This window comes from Rhinolophus sinicus, linkage group LG03 (genome assembly GCF_036562045.2).
Source record: "Rhinolophus sinicus isolate RSC01 linkage group LG03, ASM3656204v1, whole genome shotgun sequence".
NCBI lineage: Eukaryota > Metazoa > Chordata > Mammalia > Chiroptera > Rhinolophidae > Rhinolophus > Rhinolophus sinicus.
In genome coordinates this window covers 118705944-118723221 of record NC_133753.1, presented here as the reverse complement: position 1 = coordinate 118723221, position 17278 = coordinate 118705944, and the positions used below count along the sequence as shown (strand labels likewise).

The 17278-nt window shown below is 38.2% G+C and overlaps 1 protein-coding gene, 1 long non-coding RNA gene and 1 pseudogene across 7 annotated transcripts in view; 1 reads left to right on the top strand and 2 right to left on the bottom strand.

The window, feature by feature from the left end:
- LOC141570669 (uncharacterized) overlaps positions 1-10297 on the bottom strand; it is a 49775-nt gene extending 39478 nt beyond the window's left edge. For both annotated transcript variants that reach the window (XR_012494964.1, XR_012494963.1), the window contains exon 1: positions 10163-10297. This is a non-coding gene — a long non-coding RNA (uncharacterized LOC141570669). The remainder of the gene's footprint in view (positions 1-10162) is intronic.
- Positions 5040-5472, bottom strand: LOC109455160 (large ribosomal subunit protein eL39-like; annotated as a pseudogene).
- A 122-nt stretch (positions 10298-10419) lies between the features above and the next one.
- The window catches only part of DMXL1 (Dmx like 1), a 111613-nt gene continuing 104754 nt past the window's right edge, over positions 10420-17278 (top strand). For 2 of the 5 annotated variants that reach the window (XM_074328572.1, XM_074328571.1), the window contains exon 1: positions 10424-10965. In XM_074328572.1, coding sequence (XP_074184673.1) covers positions 10879-10965 — 87 coding nt within the window. In that variant the 5' untranslated portion in view covers positions 10424-10878. Of the gene's footprint in view, positions 10966-17278 lie in introns of all 5 variants that reach the window. The other 3 variants (XM_074328574.1, XM_074328573.1, XM_074328575.1) reach the window with 2 other exon arrangements.

Here is a 17278-nt window from a genome sequence, read left to right as displayed (position 1 = left end):
TAGGCTAGATATTCTCTAGTCAGCGCCTCTCCTTGTTAGAGTCTTCTAGATATGGCGGGGAGGGTGGGGGAAGAGAGGGATTTAAAAGCTTCTTAATCCCTAAAAAACAAACAAAAAAAGATTTTTAAAAAGAAGTATGGAAGGAAAAAAAGGAAAGAAAAAATTAAAAAGGAGGAAAGAAAAATAAAGCTATTCTGTCTTCACCTATTCAAAAGCTCTCAGTGTCTAAGTCAGATTCAAGGCTTGGCTAAAGGATTGAGTCCCTCGTGGTGGGCTAGGTCTTCAGGGCCTGGTCATTTTCTTCATAGATTTCCTCTTTCAGGACCCAGCTTGAGAAAAGGACAATGAATAAGTACTAAAGCAAAGACAATTAACAGATTTGCTGCCAGCGAAAGCCTCATGTCCTTTTCATGCATTCCTGAAAGTCACAAACGACCTCTTAAATCCTAAATCCAAGGACTTTAATTCTCTTTACACTCTGAGCAGCATAGTTTTTTTTCCCCCCAAGAAAAATACTTTTAAAGCCCCTCCTTACATTCCCCTATGCCCCTCCCATCCACCTGACTGCATTGGAGGAGTTGACCCGACTACTACTTTTGGGCGGTCACTAAGCTTTATTTACCTTGCTTTCTTCATTCCTTGCTTTCTTCACTCTCTCTCCCTTGAAAACCACCTCCCTTTCTGAGGGTAAACTCTTGACACTTAATGGATATTTCTTAGTTTTCTACTGCTCTGTAATCATTCCTGAGCTCCAATCCCATCTATCCAACTATCTTCTACCATGGAAGTACTATAATTACTTCAAATTCAAACATTAAAGTCAGGTCTTGGGCTTTACCTACCCCACATGACTTGTCCTACTATTTTCTGCCTACTTATTACTATGTTAGTAAAATGCCACGTCCTTAGTCATCCAACCCTGTTAATCCGCAGCCCGTCTCCATTCCTATGTTTCCATGAGAAACTTTCAAAACCCTATCCCCCTTCTTTTCCAGGATAAGAACTTTCTAGGAAGAATATTAAGCAAACAAATGTACCATGTTAAACACTACTAAACTTCATTACCTGGAATAGAAAGTTAGAAATATGTAAAAATACCATCCTATTTTTTTAAATTTCATTTTTGAAAAACAAACGAGTTTTTTTCAGAAATATATAAAATGAAAGTGACTTTTTCATGTACGTATAGCAAAAAAGTGTTTTCTTTAAACTACCTCTAGATTTGAAGATTCAGAAAGCAAACGACCCTATTTATTGAAAATTCATGATTAGTTCAGATATATGTACTTTAATTAAAGCACTATTTACAACCTCTCATTTGTAGAGAGTGCACTCTCTCTCTCTCTCTACAAATGCTTCTGATCCAGGAACTATCTAATCAAAAGCCTCTGCACTGAGACTATGGCAGTGTTCTCCCAGAACACAGGGAAAGATATTGTGGCCATTTGAATTTCTAGTAATTACAGCTATAGAAGTGTTTTTAGAAAGCTGCTTACTGAATTTCTTTCTTTGAAAGGTTCTCTTGTTCTTTCCTCTGCTTTGCAGAAAATGAAAAATCAGCAGGTGAAATCAGACTAATTCATTCATTTCCCCATTCTGCATTCTTCTATTTGTTCAGAGCCCTGTTAGATGTTTTCCTGTGGAATTAATTTTCTACCTAGTGTCTATACTTTTATTTTTAAAAAATCCTACTGGCAGCAATTGAGTTATATCAAGTTATGTATAAAGTATTTTTCAGGAATGGTATATTCTTCTTGCCTTTCACCCATATCTGATGCTCTTCTCTCTGCTAATTCACATGCCTACATCTTCCCAAGATTCAGGAAAATTGCAACTCTCCTGCTGGTTGCAATGTAAGTCACCATGAATTAATCTTGAGATCTAAGGTGACAGTAACAGAATGAAAACTCAAACCAACTTAAGCAAAAAAAAAAAAAAAAAGGCAAGCAGGTGGGAAAAATTTGGACTCACATATTTGGATAAGATGGGAATTACACAGAATGGGACCAAGGATTCAAGTGAGCTTGTCATGTCATCCTCTTACTCCCTGTCAGAAATAGAACTTAGCTCTATTTTGTTCATTCTTTTCTAAAACATTCAGGCATCATCTAGGTATGTTCAGGGATGACGGTCCTTTTTTTCTGAAAATGCAAACGTGCCCTGCTAGCTGCAACAGAAAAATCCCAGAGGTGAATTCTGATTGACCAACCTGGGTTCATCTCTGAGTCAATTATTGCAGTCAGGGAACCTAAAGTGAGGCAGGATAGCCTAGTGGGTGTCCTCTGGTGAGATTTTATAGATTTATGTAATTTAATGTACTCTCTGACACTTGCCAGGCTCGTAATTCCATGTCCATGTGACAACCACTGCCATTCCCCCATTTCAGTGTAGGGCCCTGGAGCCTAAGCAGTGACCAGCGAGAGGCAGTCCGGGTGATGGTTGTTCATTTCTCTTTTCGTCTACCTCTCACTAGCAGCGATGTCCACTTTTCTAGGCAAAGGGGGGAGGAGGGACATATTCTCAGTCTATTCTTTCTAAATTTGGCATTATTCATGAGAATGCTAATGATTTGTTGTTCGTTTTCAAGGATTGCTTCTGGCAGATGCAAGTAGAGCCACACTAAGCCTCAGCAAAACCTTCTACTTGTCAAGTCGGCCATCACTTTCTCTGGTTTATCTCATGAGAGTATGTTTCTTTCCTAAAGTGGTTGTTACTGACAAAATGTTGCTATTTTTAAATGTGTATATTTTGTTATTTAGTTATATATTGGTGAACAGAGTGTGTGACTCAGCTTCATTTTCCCATCTTTATGCAGAAATAGCCTCAGCTTCTATTGCATAATTAAAAGAGCCACTCAGGTAACTCTTACATAGACATACATTGCTTCAAGGGTACTTGTCATGTTGTCCTAGTCAGAAATGAAGCTAGCAGTCTCTTGCTGGAAAATTTTATGTTCTTCCTCATCAGTTATTCTGTAATATACTCATGAGTGGGTGTAAGCAGTTCCTGATAAGCTTTGTTTATAATCTAATACGGTAAAGAACATTTTTTCTCTGCACGCACCTTTTATTTGTTTCCAGAATATTTCAGCCTTTTGTAATTATTCCTTGCCATGCTTGAGAAACATTCCCAAAATTTGTTAATTTACTTGCCCTCTATCTCATCTTTTCAGCTAGAGGCAGTGGTAGGCTCTGATGATTTCCCAAATTACAATCCCTCCTCCCATTTTTGAAGTATTTATTTATTTATTTATTTATTTATTTATTATTTATTTGAGAAGTTTTAGGTTCATAGCAAAATTAAGAGGAAGGAACACAGATTTCCCAAATACTCCTGCCCTCACACATACACAGCTTCCCCATTATCAACAGCCCCCACCAAACTGATATATTACAATTGATGAACCTACACTGACACATCTTAATCTACCAAAGTCCACAGTCTATCTTAGGGTTTACTCTTGGTGTTGTGTTCTACAGTTCTGGACACACGTATGACATGTACTCATTTTGATAGTGTCATACAGAGTATTTTCCCTGTCCTTTTAAAAAGTCTCTCTGCTCCCCCTATTCACCCTCACCCCCACCCCTAACGATCAGTGGTCTTTTTACCGTCTCCACAGTTTTGCTTTTTGCAGAATGTCATAGGCTGGAATCATACAATGGAGCCTTATCAGATAGGCTTTTTTCATTCAGTAACATGCATTTAAGGTTCCTCCATGACTCACTGCTTTTTAGCATTGTCTGGAGGCACCAGTTTACCCATTCAGCTACTGAAGAACATGCTGGTAGTTTCCAAGTTTTGGCAATTATCATAAAGCTCTTGTAAACATCTGTGTGCAGGTTTTTGTGTGGACATACATTTTCAACTTATGGGTAACTACTGAGGAGCATGATTGCTGGATCATATACTAAGAATATATTTAGTTTCATAAGAAACTGCCAGACTGTCTTCCAATGTGACTGTACCATTTTGCATTCCCACCAACAATGAATGAGAGTTCCTGTTGCGCCACATCCTGGCCAGCAATCATTGTTTTTAGTGTCCTAGATGTTGGCCATTCTAATAGATGTGTAGTAGGATCCCATTGTTTTAATTTGCACTTCCTTGATGACATATGATGTGGAGCATCTTTTTATATGCTTATTTTATACACTTATATCTTTTGTAGTAAGGTATCCGTTAAAGTCTTTGGCCCATTTCTCAATCAAGTTGTTTTCATATTGTTGAGTTTTAAGAGTTCTTTGTATATTTTGGATAACAGTCCTTTATCAGATGTGTCTTTTGCAAATATTTTCTCCTAGCCTGTGCTTTGTCTTCACATTCCCTCGATATTGTCTTTCGCAGATCAAAAGTTTATTTATTTAAATGAAGTCCAGCTTATGCATTGTTTCATTCATGGATCATGCCTATGATGCTATATCTAAGAAATCTCCTTCAAACCCAAGTCATTTAGGTTTCTCCTATGTTGTCTTTCAGGAGTTTTATAGTTTTGTGTTTTATATTTAGATCTACAATCCATTTTGAATTAGTTTGGTGAAGAGTAGAAAGTCTGTGTCTAGATTAACTTTTTTTGACACGTGGTTGTACAGTTTCTTCCCTGCACTGTTTGTTGAAAAGACTATCTTGGCTCCATTGTGTTGCCTTTACACCTTTGTCAAAGACCAGTTGACTATATTTATATGGGTCTATTTATGGCTCTCTATTCTGTTCCATTGATCTATTTGCCTATTCTTTCACCAATACCATACTGTCTTGAGTACTATAGCTATATTAGAAGTCTTGAAATTGGGTAGTGCTGTTCTTCTCCTTCAATATTATGCTTGTTATTCTGGGTCTTTTGCCTTCTCCATAAAACTTTAGAATCAATTTAAAGTTATAACAATTTAAAAAATAACTTGCTGGTATTTGGATCGGGATAGTCCTTCTTCATTCCTGTCCCAGAACCCATTGCCTCCAAGTTGCTCCTGGCTAATCAAAACTCCCTGTTATTGTCTTCCACATGGCCTCTCCTTCCCTTTCAAAATTACATCTTTTTTTTTTCCCAGCAAAAGTTCTCATACATTACTGAACCAACCTACTAGTGCAGAAGCACAGAAACAAAGAGAAAAATCACCTCCCCAATAAAACAAGTTTAACTGTCCAGATCGTACTGATGTTTTTGTGATATGGTAAGAGGCAAGTGACCTTGAAACAGTATAAATATGTGTGCCATCTCACATATGATTCCTTAGAAACCCAACTTGGCTCTTCTCCAATGTCTCCTTTTGGACTTGTACATTATTTTGTTACCAGATTTCATCTGACTCTATTGGGGAATGGGATGGTTATGCTTTTGTTTCTTGACCAGTAACTGTTGGATCCTAAAAGTTTTATGAGAATACATGGCAAAGAACAGAGTCAACCACACATACCACAATGGCAGAGAAAGGAGGGGAGAGCAAAATTACATCTCTTGACTTCTGCTTCCGTCTAATGAAAACTCCAATAGGCATGAGAAGAACCACAATCTGGTAAAAAATAAACTGACGTATATGACTTATTTGTAGTTCAAAAACTTTCCTAGATGTATTTGCCTTTAACCAAGTAAATATCTATCTAATGCGCTGAGTATCAGAGAGTTTTTTGGTTGGAGGTGTTTATTTTACCTTTTAACAACTTTGGGTGTAGGTCAAGGTAAGAACTTGAGCTTTCCTTCCATCATGAAGAGGAGGTGAAAAGTGTTTTAAAAGATGGTTCTTTCTACCAGAGAATCACTGAAGACCCAATTTAAAGAAGTCAACTCACCTTCCCCGTTTCTTCTCACCTTGTCAGTAGGGGATAAGTGGTAGCTTCTGATAGTATTCACATTGGGATTCAGGGGTCTTTGGAGAACACTTACAGGGCCTTTGCAGCTCAGGAGATCCGAGTTCAAATCCTCAGATGGTAATTTGACATAAATCTGACGTGACCTTGGGCAAGTGATTTAATCTTTTTGAGTTTAAGTTTCTTTATTTGTAAAACAGAGATATTACCCTTATAGGGTTGTTGAGATTTAAATAAGATAAACAAAATACCTATTACAGTGTAGACTGGGTGTTTAACAAACAGTAGATTTTATAAACAACTGCCTTTTAAATACTTACAGGTGAAGAACCTTCAGCTGAGTGAGCCAAGGTACTAAATGGGAATCTCCACATTTTAGAGGTATTAGAATGAATTCTTCTATAGTAACAATATTATACAGAATGGCTAGGGTCCTGTCTCACTGTCCAAATAATCTATTTAACCTATACTATTCCTGATGGATTTTGCCATAGCAAGGTTGCTGTTGGCAGCGTAGGCAGGTTCCTTGGGCAGTCGATGTCTTAAGTTGCACAGAGAGAGACCCTCATATTATTTTTATGAGACAATGAGTTTGGAATGCTTGTGTGAAATTCCAGCAATACAGTCCCCCTGATTCAGTCTTAGTTATGGGATTAGGGGCTCCCTTTACTTCTAACCTCCCTCATTTATTGTATGTTGGCAGCTGGGACTGAAGCCTCTTCTGTGGCTCCTGTGGCACAGGCCCCGGGAGGACGGAGATTTATATTGGTGAGTTCAGGATGAGGGTGGCAAGGAGGAAGGCAATGACAAGAATTTCAGGAAATCAGAGGGTGAGGAAGAGGTATGATTACTTCTCAGTCTGAGCTGGCCTCCTATATGTTCCCTTTCCCCCCCACAAGGATCTGCATTTAGCCTGTTTGCTTTTCTTTACACTGTCAACACTGAATCTTTAACAAAAAAAGTCTCCGTTCCCCTTGAAGACTAGCACTGAAAATTGCCTAACTTCTCTTTGGTCTGCCAATCCCAGAAACAGCACTTTGGTTTTCTGAGATTTTGCTGCTAGTAATAATGCAAAATAAACAGAATTTTAGTTTTTAAGAAAAGACTTCCTTTTTCAGAGCCATTCTTCCTCTTTTATTTCTTAGAAATAAAGCTAAAGAAAAGAATGAAATAAACTAAAGGAAAAAATATAAAAGCACACGGCCATTGAGCATTCAAAGGAGAGAATGATAAAATTCAATTACAGTTCAGAGAATAAGTAGATGCAAGAATTTCCCAGGACTTTTTGCGTTAGGAGGTGAATTTATGTCTCTGGGCAAAGGGTACAGAGAAGAGAAGATGAGAGGCAGACATGTACAGTTTACCTTCTCCTCCATTTCCTTGCCTTACTTATTCTTGCCCCAAGATCAGAGTGACAGTCAAATTGCATAAGAAGTCAGGGCTGGATTTAGGATCAGATAGACCCTTGTTAAGGATTGTTGAGTGACATTAGGCGCTGATCTATGAGGAGCAGAAGCTTGGAGGCAAAGGCATTATCTATGGCTACCTCCCTGTGATAGTTCTTTCAGAAAACTTTACACACACACACACACACACACACACACACACACACACACACATCAGCTCCTGTCTATAGTCATCCTTACATTAAACTATTAGTGAGTATCTACTCTGTACTATGATAAATATTGGGGAATCTGGGATACATACAATAGATATGTTTTGCTAATTGACCCAGCATAGCAAAAAGTATTTCATAGCTCACTGAGTAGTAGAGGATCCTTCCTATCAGGCAGGGGTTGGCAAACTTTTTCTCTAAAGGGCCAAATAGTAAATATTTGGGGCTTTGCAGGCTATATGATCTGTGTTAAACTACTCAATTCTTCAACTGTAGTGTGAAAGCAGCCATAAACAATGCCTAAATGACTATGCGTGGCTGTGTTCCAAAAAAAATTTACTTATGAACATGTGAATTTCATATAATTCTCATGTATCACGACATAATTATTCTTCCATGGATTTTTGTCAACCATTTAAATATGCAAAAACTATTCTCAGCTCAAAGGCTGTATAAAATCAGACAGTGGGCCAGAGTTACAGTGGAAGAAATACATAAATTACAAGTATTTAGTTATTTCAAATAGTTCACCTGTTGTATATCAAAGATAGGTGGTTTAATGGTCAACTTAATAAAGTAGTAGAGTATTTCTAATAAGTAAGAGGTGTCAAAATTTATGAGAGACCTAAACCAAGATAGGAATCAGGAGGGCCTGTGGGAGCAGCTCTCACACTCCACCACTGTAGCAGATGCCCTAAGGAAAGAACTCTGTTTACAACAGACCTCTATGGTGCTAACAGCCCCTCCTCTTAACTTCATTTTCCCCTCTAATAAGAACTCCCTTTTTCTTGCTCTCTTCCTGCGTGGGGCTCACCGTGGCTGCATGTACTGGATTGCAATCCTTTCTTTTTCCCGAATAAATCCTTTTTGCTGATGGAATACCTAGTCAACTTTTTGTTGACAGTCGACAGGTAAAAGAATATCCTTGCTTTTCATTTGTTATTGTATGTAGTTCCATAGTTTTCGATACAGACTGGGATGGCCTCAAAAATATTTGTGGCAACCTTAAACATCCGTGGAAAGTTTGATTTGGACTGAGGTTTGACACTATTTGGAAAACCTAAGAAAGAGTAAATAGATGTCAAAAGGTTAGGTTTATTTAAGAAGAAGAACAGCTAACGTCTATTGAATTCTGATAATGTGCCAACACTGTTCTCATTTAATCCTCATGATAAATATATGAAGAAAGTCTATTACTATCCCCATTTTATATTAGGTTGTTGCAAAAGTAATGGTGCAAAAGTAATTGCGGTTTGAAAGGTTGAAAATAATTACAAAAACAGCAATTACTTTTGCACCAACCTAATAGATAAAAAAAGTAATTTGAGTGGTTAGGCCAGAATTTAAACTCTGGTAGTCTATCTCAAGGTTGAAGGAATTTAATGAAAACTAATAGATGTGCAGAATTGCAGGAATGAAAAAGCCAAGCAAAATGTTGTTGATAATCAGGTTAAACTTGCTAATTGTACAGATAAGGAAAATGAGTCTTAAAGTTAACATGGTTTTCCAAGGTCACACAGCCAGACCAGAAATAGATCTCAGATTTCCTAACTACTAGGTCACTTTATTCTTCGATATTGCGTGCCCTTCAAAACCAAAAACTGGGCAGAATAGAATGAGTAAACACATTAAACTTTACAGCTAGACACAAAATTTATGTAGGACATAGAAAAATCTTGATTTAGGGTCTCAAGTATAAAATTAACTTAAAGCCACTTTAAATAAAACCTGAATAATTGAAATACAAATTAAACTGTATGTTAGACCTCCATAAAATATTTTTAAAGACAAATTAAGTTTTGAGTCCCTCATTTTTATGAAGAGACTGAAATTAATAATGGAATTCAATTATATCTTTCAAATTTAAAAAAGGGAAAAATATTTTTAAAAGGGAGATGCTCTTAAACCTTTTAAAGTAGCTTTTTACTTCAAAACTAAGTAAATGTGCTTTGCAAAAAACTTAGAAAAAGCAAAATGAAATAAAATTACTATACTTCCGTTAAGGTAGTAGTGTGAAGATTTTTTGTTTTTAACCACAACAGAAATATAAAAATAACTTTAGTAATTTTTAAAGACTACTCTTTTTAGGTGGAGAGTTCCTATTTGCATTCATTTATTTAACATTTACTGAACTGAAATTTATAAATTGGAACTAGCACTGTGCTAGACATTTGGGATACAGAGACAAGCAAGATATAGTCTGTCCCTAAGATGCTTACAGTACATGGACGGAGACATATAAACAGATATTTATCAATAATAATACAAAATTGTGTCAAAATGCAAGGAGAATTGGAATCTCAATTGTAACTAACAATCATTTTGGAATTCTTAGGTTTGCTGGTTCGGTATTATTACAGCATTACTTTAAAACGTCTAATACGGTAAACAAGTGAAAATCATCTCATTTTAGTACTTGTCAAGTGTTCAAACCTTTCAAAATTGTCGTTTAGCGAGCTGGGAACGCACGTACACGTACAGCTGCAGTAACTATTACGCAGGGCCAGAGACGCTTCCAGCGTCCCATTTACTTTGGAGTACTCGCGGGGACGCCTACGGGAGCGGTGCTTGTTGGGACTTGTAGTCTTTACCAGGACCGACGACATGCAACTCCATTTCTAACGCACTTCTCCCTTTTAAACTTTCCAGGTCAACAGTCAGGTTAAGTCCTAACCTAAAGCATAACTTGAACACTCTCACCTCATCCTAGGCTCATTATGTTTCTACGAGGCTCCTTACCTCAACAAGCAAACGGACAGAGTCCGTCAGAAACCTCAGAGGGAGCCATCTGTCCTCAGTAGGGGGCGGAGCCCTAGGTGGACTGGAGCTCGGGATTGGCCAGCATCTGACTAGAAGAGGTGCTTTCATATCCACTTGCTGATCTCTATACTGTACTGTGGTAAAAAAGTGAGTCCTTTACCGCAGTACTCCGCTTTGCCGCGGGAAATCTCGCGAGATTTCGGCCGAAAGGACCTAGCGACGCGTAGTGTGTGGCCAAGGCCTGTGGGGGGTGGCGAGCACCCGAGCCAAGAAGGAACAGGTTAGGCGGCCAGGGAGAGCTCATGCTGCCTGCACCACTCGGGCTCAGTCAGGATCAGCCACCCAGAATCCAGAAGTGTGTGGACAGCGCGGTCCTCCTGGCCGGTGACTCGGCCGAGGTTGCGAATGCTGAGTCGACCCCCGAGTTTCACCTGGGCCTGCGCGGGCTGTGACAGGTGCGCAGACGAGCGCGGCGCTCCGCCCGCTCGCCGGCCCGCCCCTCCGGGTCTCGCCCTCTAGGGCTCGGGATGAACAGCGGGCCCCTGCTGAGCGTCTCCGGCTTCTGGCGCCCGTCGCTGCCGCGGTTGCCGCCCAAGAGCGGCCGCCGCCCCTGAGGGAAGGAGGGAGGGAAGCCGCCGCTGCCGCCGGGTATGAGCCGGACGACGCGGTGTCAGTTGCTGGACTAAGGCTCCGACATGAACCTGCACCAGGTGCTGACCGGGGCTGTGAACCCCGGCGACCACTGTTTCTCCGTGGGCAGCGTCGGAGACCAGCGCTTCACGGTGAGTAAGGGAGGCTCCCGCGTCGCCGGTGGTGAGTCCGTGTCCCTGAGTCAGCCGGGCTCGGCTCAGAATGACCGGCAGAGGCCGAGAACGACTCGTCGTCCCTACGGGGGTCCCCAGGTCCCTCAGGGAAGTCCCCGCCCTCCAGGGCCGGGCGGACCTGGCCTTTGAGAGCCCAGGAGGCAAAAACATTTCGGTCTTTGAAGTACTTACTTACTGTACAGAACCTGAACTCGGAAGTTAGAATGTTTTGTAGAGTTTTTAAAGTGTTTAGTCTGACGTCCTTGGGCTGGGATGGTTTGCCAAAGTCGTGTAAACAAAAATCGTTGTGTAGTGTGTGTATGGGTGGGTGGGGGCGGGCTTTTTATTACCCCCACTCCGTAGACTCAAATTGTCAAGTTTAGCAATAGTTGGGATTCATTTCATTTCTTATTCTAAGTTCAGATATTCTTGTAGTTAAAAAGAGTGGGTGTCTTCAAACAGTTACTATTTGTTAACAACTAGGGTTGATTAAAAATAGAGTAAAAAGAGTGCTTTTTCTTTTATTTTTCTTAAAATTCACTGAGCTATAACTTTAGAAAGTAAAAAATATTTTTCATAAATAATTTACTCCTGCCGTCGTTTGACTTCCATAGGTAACAGTTCAGTAGTCCTGGAAAACTTTATTTTAGATTGTTCAGATTAATTATTAAAAGTTGTATTATTGTTTTTCAGTAAAACTTCTCTTTGCTATGTAGTGGTAATTCAAGGTTAAGGTTTACTGAAAGTGACTTCTTTTTCATTAGTCTTTCCCAGATTTTGGAAGGAAGAAGGCCCCAAATTTCTACTTACTACTATAGTGGCGTTTTCTGCCTTATGATAGTTATCAAACTTTAAGTCAGTAGATAAAAGGTATATAATACTTTTTATCTAAACATGTTTATAGTGCTGATAATTTTTGCTACAACTATGTAGCTCTTTCTTACTTGTGAGTAAGTGAAACAAAATAAACTGGTTTTACTATGACAGATACCCAGGTCTTCTTTTCCTCTACTTTGTGTGTGTGTGTGTGTGTGTGTGTGGTCTTTGTCAGAATAAATAATAGTCAATATATAACGTGGTGCAGACATTTAATTCCTGAATTGTACTTTTAGGTCTATGCCAACCAAGTACTTTGCTTATAAATAGAGTGTGTACCTCTCCTATAGAGTGACACATACACACCTTAGCTGGTATTTGACACTAACATTTTTAGAAATTCTAATTCTATACGTTAACCTAGCCTGAATACTCAAAAGAGTGAACACTGAGGGTTTTAGTGAGCCACTGTAGTTGGACATTGCTCTCTGCTCTTGCTATTTGGGGTGGGGGTGAGGGGTGAGAAACAGCATCTTAAGGAAGTTTTCCTAGTGGGAGAGTATAGGATGGTGTAATATTGCGTTTTCTGCCATGTCCTAAAGTTATCTGAGTGCTCTCTCCAATGTAAATTCTAAGGACTTTTTCTAGGAAGGCATTCAGAATCTTTATGTAGGCAACGGGGTGAATTTATATGCTGGCCATTTCTTTACCTACAGGACCCCTCTAAGTGTATATAAAACCTTGGTGAATGCCTCCATATTATTTTAAAGGAGAGGTAAGTTAATATGCCAAAGATTATATAGTCATCCTGCACCATCATGTAGCTTGTTGCTCCCTCCTGCTGAATTTTAAGTCCATTTCCACAGACCAGGCTTTAATCTTTCACCAAGCCTACCGCAGATTTCTTCTAGATCTCAGGAAACATTCCTATAAATAAGGTAAAGAAAATGTTTTTGTTTAGTGTAAAGAGATCCCAGCTCTCTATAATTTTGGTGTTAGTTTAAGGATTAACAATAATCATTTTCCTTTGCAGCCAGTTTATCCCTGATCCTTTAATATTAAGCTGATAGTTCTGTTATAAACTAAATTTCTTGCTCTCAATTTCCTGGACACTATATACATCTTAAATTTATCTCTCTTGAAATCATTCTTTTTGTTTTTTCCTTTCATGTTAAAAAACAGAATCTATTTACTGATTACTCCTACAATTTTATTTTTAACCTCTTGATTTTGAATTCTTTATTTTTTTGATAGGAAAATAGCAAACATGAATGGTAGATGGTATGTACAGATTAAAAAAAAAAAATCTCTCTAAATTCCAGTTTTACTTGAGGTAGGGACATGATATCTTCCTCTTGGAGGGCCCTTCGAAGAATCTTTTATTCCTCCTGGTACTTTATGCCTTCTCTGAAGACAGTTCTGTGTTTGTAATTCCTCCCTTTACATGTTTGCAGATAACTTATCTGTTCTTTCAAAAGATTACAGGAGATGAGATCCTGTTTTCCGAATAAAATCTGACAGGTTTTAAATTGAAATGAAATTGAATGCCAGTTCTCGTGGATTCCAGATTTTAAAACATACAATTACTAATATAGTTATTAATAGTATATCTAAGAATTAGATACTTTTTTACTACTCAGACTGGCACCAAACTATTTTGACTTTGCTCTTAATATGAAAACTTCCAGTAAGCAGTGATCAGATCTCTTAAACTTTCAAAGCACTTTATTTGCAATTCCATTATATCATGAACCAGTGTTGTCTTGCATGCGTCTTCCAAGGTTTCATTGTGTGTGTCTAAAACAGTAATTGAGGTATTGGTAATACCTAATACTAGAGTCATTACCTGGATTTGATTTCCAGTCTAGTTTCGTATTAGTTAGTTGTATATCTATGGGCAAATTCTTTTCCCCTCTTTGAATTTCTTTTTCTTTTCATTTTGTAGTTTATCCATACTTGGTGTTGAAAGTGTTTTGAATGAAATGAAAAGGGAGGTAATTTTCAAGAGACAGATTGTGTTAATATTTATGACAGCCTGTCTCTACTGTAGAATTTAAACACCTTTGCTATAAGAGGGAAAGTAAACATGCTATAGGCCCAGTCTCCTTTTTGTGTTAGATAACCCTATGTTCCCAGCCAAGGGGACCTAGATTAGAAGTAAAGAGACGGACTGCAGCGGTCTGGCTGTTGATAGAGAACTGGAGGTTTAATTCTCCTTCCTCAGTTTCCTGTGATAGTAAGCATCCTTTAGTTTAACTTTCTGTTTTGTTCACTGGAAGGAATCCTTTAAAGGTGGGAGGATGGAAAGGTCCTTTTTTTGGAAGGGGTTGGGGATCTTTGAGGGTGGGGAAAATACAGGAGGGGAAAGTTTAATACTGTTTGCATCTGGAGAAATAGGAAGATTTGTGTGGTACTCATGCCATTATAGGTCCTAAATTCGACTTCGTTTTAAAATTTTGGCCTGTTTAAAACTATTATGTTTTAAACAGTATTAAAATACCTTTAAGATTATTGAATTAGATACTGAAGTAATTAGATATGGAAGTAATACTAATTCTAAACTTTTTTTTTTTAACATTGGTTTTAAAAGCAAGAATAATGTTCATTACAACGTAACAGACCTAAGTCCGTTAACCAGGAAATACATCAGGAAGAAATCTTTGGGATACTCACCTGGTATGGTTGGTTAAAATAAAACAGTAAAATTAGGAAATCTAAGTGTTTTACAGAAATCACAGGATTTCCAAATAAGAATGCCAACTGTTACAGCCTTGGATAATTTTTGAAATTTAGAATATTCTGAATGGTACTCTGTCAAAATTTAAAGTTAAAAATCATGTTTCAGTTATATATTTGATAGCACACATATAAACTCAGTTCTTCCTGTGCATCTCGTTTAGTCTCAAAGTTAGTAAACCTAATGTTATGTGTACCTGATAAAAAGATTTTCGTTTGTCAGTTTAATTTTCATTGATTAGTAATAGAGTGCTCTAATTACAAAATTTTATTTTTTAATTTTTATTGGGGAATATTGGGGAACAGTGTGTTTCTCTAGGGCCCATCCTCTCCAACTCGTTGTCCTTCAATCTAGTTGTGGAGGGCGCAGCTCAGCTCCAAGTCCAGTCGCCGTTTGCAATCTTTAGTTGCAGGGGGCGCAGCCACCATCCCAGAATTGAACTGGCAACCTTGTTGTTGAGAGCCAGCGCTCTAACCACCTGAGCCATCGGGCTACCTCTCCAGAAGCTCAGTGGCATCTCGTTGTTTTCAATCAAGTTGTGAAGGATGCAGCTCACTGGCCCATGTGGGAATCAAACCAGCAAACTTGCTGTTCAGAGCTTGTGCTCTAATCAACTGAGCCATCCGGCCGCCCCCTACAAAATTTTTTTTTTTTTTTGACTGAAGCAGCTAGTGTACCAGTTGTAATATATGTATATTAATTTTGAAGAGCATATAGTCAAGGCACTTTGAAATGACTTTTGAGAATATTTTAGAAAAATCTGTAAAACTAGTTTTAAATTTTGTTCTAGAAATACTGTGTATTGTATTCTATCTTAGGTTTTTATTTAAAGCCAGGTAGATGGATTCCTTTTATTAGATAATTGAGTTGCAGAGGATTATTTTAAAATTACACACAAACCATTTTAAATTGAAGGTCGTTTTCCCTGGTGGTTTTTTTGTTTGTTTGTTTTTTGTTTTTTGTATGTGTATATACTTCCTTGCTTATTACCTCATCATGTTATATAAACTCTAGGGATTTAATTAATTGTAATAATTATTAGAAATATCCATAACAAGATAGGTCTACTTCAAGTGATTTTAGATGATACCCAGTTTGGATTATCTGTACAGATTCATCTCTTTTTCTGGTTTTATTGAGCTATAATTCACATAAATCATTGAGTAAATTTAAGATCTACCATGTGATGATTTGATACATATCTAGTGAAATGTTTACCGCAGTAAAGTTAGTTAACACATCCTTTACCTCTCATAATTACCATTTTGTTGTTGTGATGAGAATATTAAAGCTTTACATTCGTAGCAGTTTTCAAGGATACAATATTGTTAACTGTAGTCACCATGTGTACATTAGATCCCCAAAACTTTCTCATAACTGAAAGTTTGTAACCTTTGACCAGCATCTCCCATTTCCCCCACCCCTCACTCCCTGGCAACTACTATTCTGTTCTCTGTTCCTATTACCATGTTTTCCCTGGAAATAAGACCTGTCTGGACCATCATCTCTACTGAGTCTTTTGGAGCAAAAGTTAATATAAGACCTGATCTTATTTTAATATAATACAAGATCCAGTCTTATTGTAATATTATATAAGACTGGGTCTTATATAATATTACATAAGACCCAGTATAATATAATATAATATAATATATAATATAATACCGGGTCTTATATTTTGCTCTAAAAGATGCATTCGAGCTGATGGTCCGGCTAGGTCTTATTTTCAGGGAAACATGGTAGAACAGTGTGTTTAGATTCCACATGTAAGTGGAATACATACATACAGTATTTGTCATTCTCTGTCTGACTTATTTCACTTAGCACAGTGCCCTTAAGGGTGTCACAAATGGCAGGATTTCCCTTATATGGCTGAGTAATATTCTATTGCATATATTCATTCATCTGTGACTGGACACTTAAATTGTTTATATACAAGGTGTGATCAGACAATACGGTGAATGTTTAAATAAAAAAAATTATTACAGTAAAAGACACATTACCATTAATCCCCCTCAAACACTTCCCCTTGCTTCAAACACAATTACCCCATTGTTCTTGCCACTTTCTGAAGCAGTTCTGGAAGTCCTCTTTCGTAAGTGTCTTTAGTTGTGCTGTCATGGCTGCCTCGATGTCCTGAATCATTTTGACTTTGGGGAGGAGCCAGAAATCTCACGATGCCAGATCCGGTGAATAGGGTAGATGAGGATATACTGTAATGTTTTTATTTGACAGAAATTGCCATACCAGAAGCTATGTGTGACACAGAAAATTGTCATTATGGAGGATGATTTACAGCATACTTTAAAACACACCTCTCAACCATAGCTCATCCCCAACAGACTGCACCGAACAAGTTGAAACTTGTCACACATCGTTACTAGGTTTCAACGTGCCATTTCCCATATTGAAGATCCTGGCTTTCCAGCAGCATTCACCATATTTTCTGATCACAACAGAAAGGCTCCATGTTACACATCGCTTCTGGTATGGCAATTGCTGTCAAAACAATTACAGTGTGTCCCCATCCACCTTATTCACCAGATCTGGCACTGTCCGACTTCTGGCTCTTCTCCAAAGTCAAAATGACCATGAAAGGTAAATGTTTTGAATCAACTCAGAACATCGAAGCAGCCACGACAGTGCAACTAAAGACACTCATGAAAGAGGACTTCCAGAACTGCTTCAGAAAGTGGCAATAACGATGGGATAAGTGTGTTTGAAGCGGAGGGTGGGATG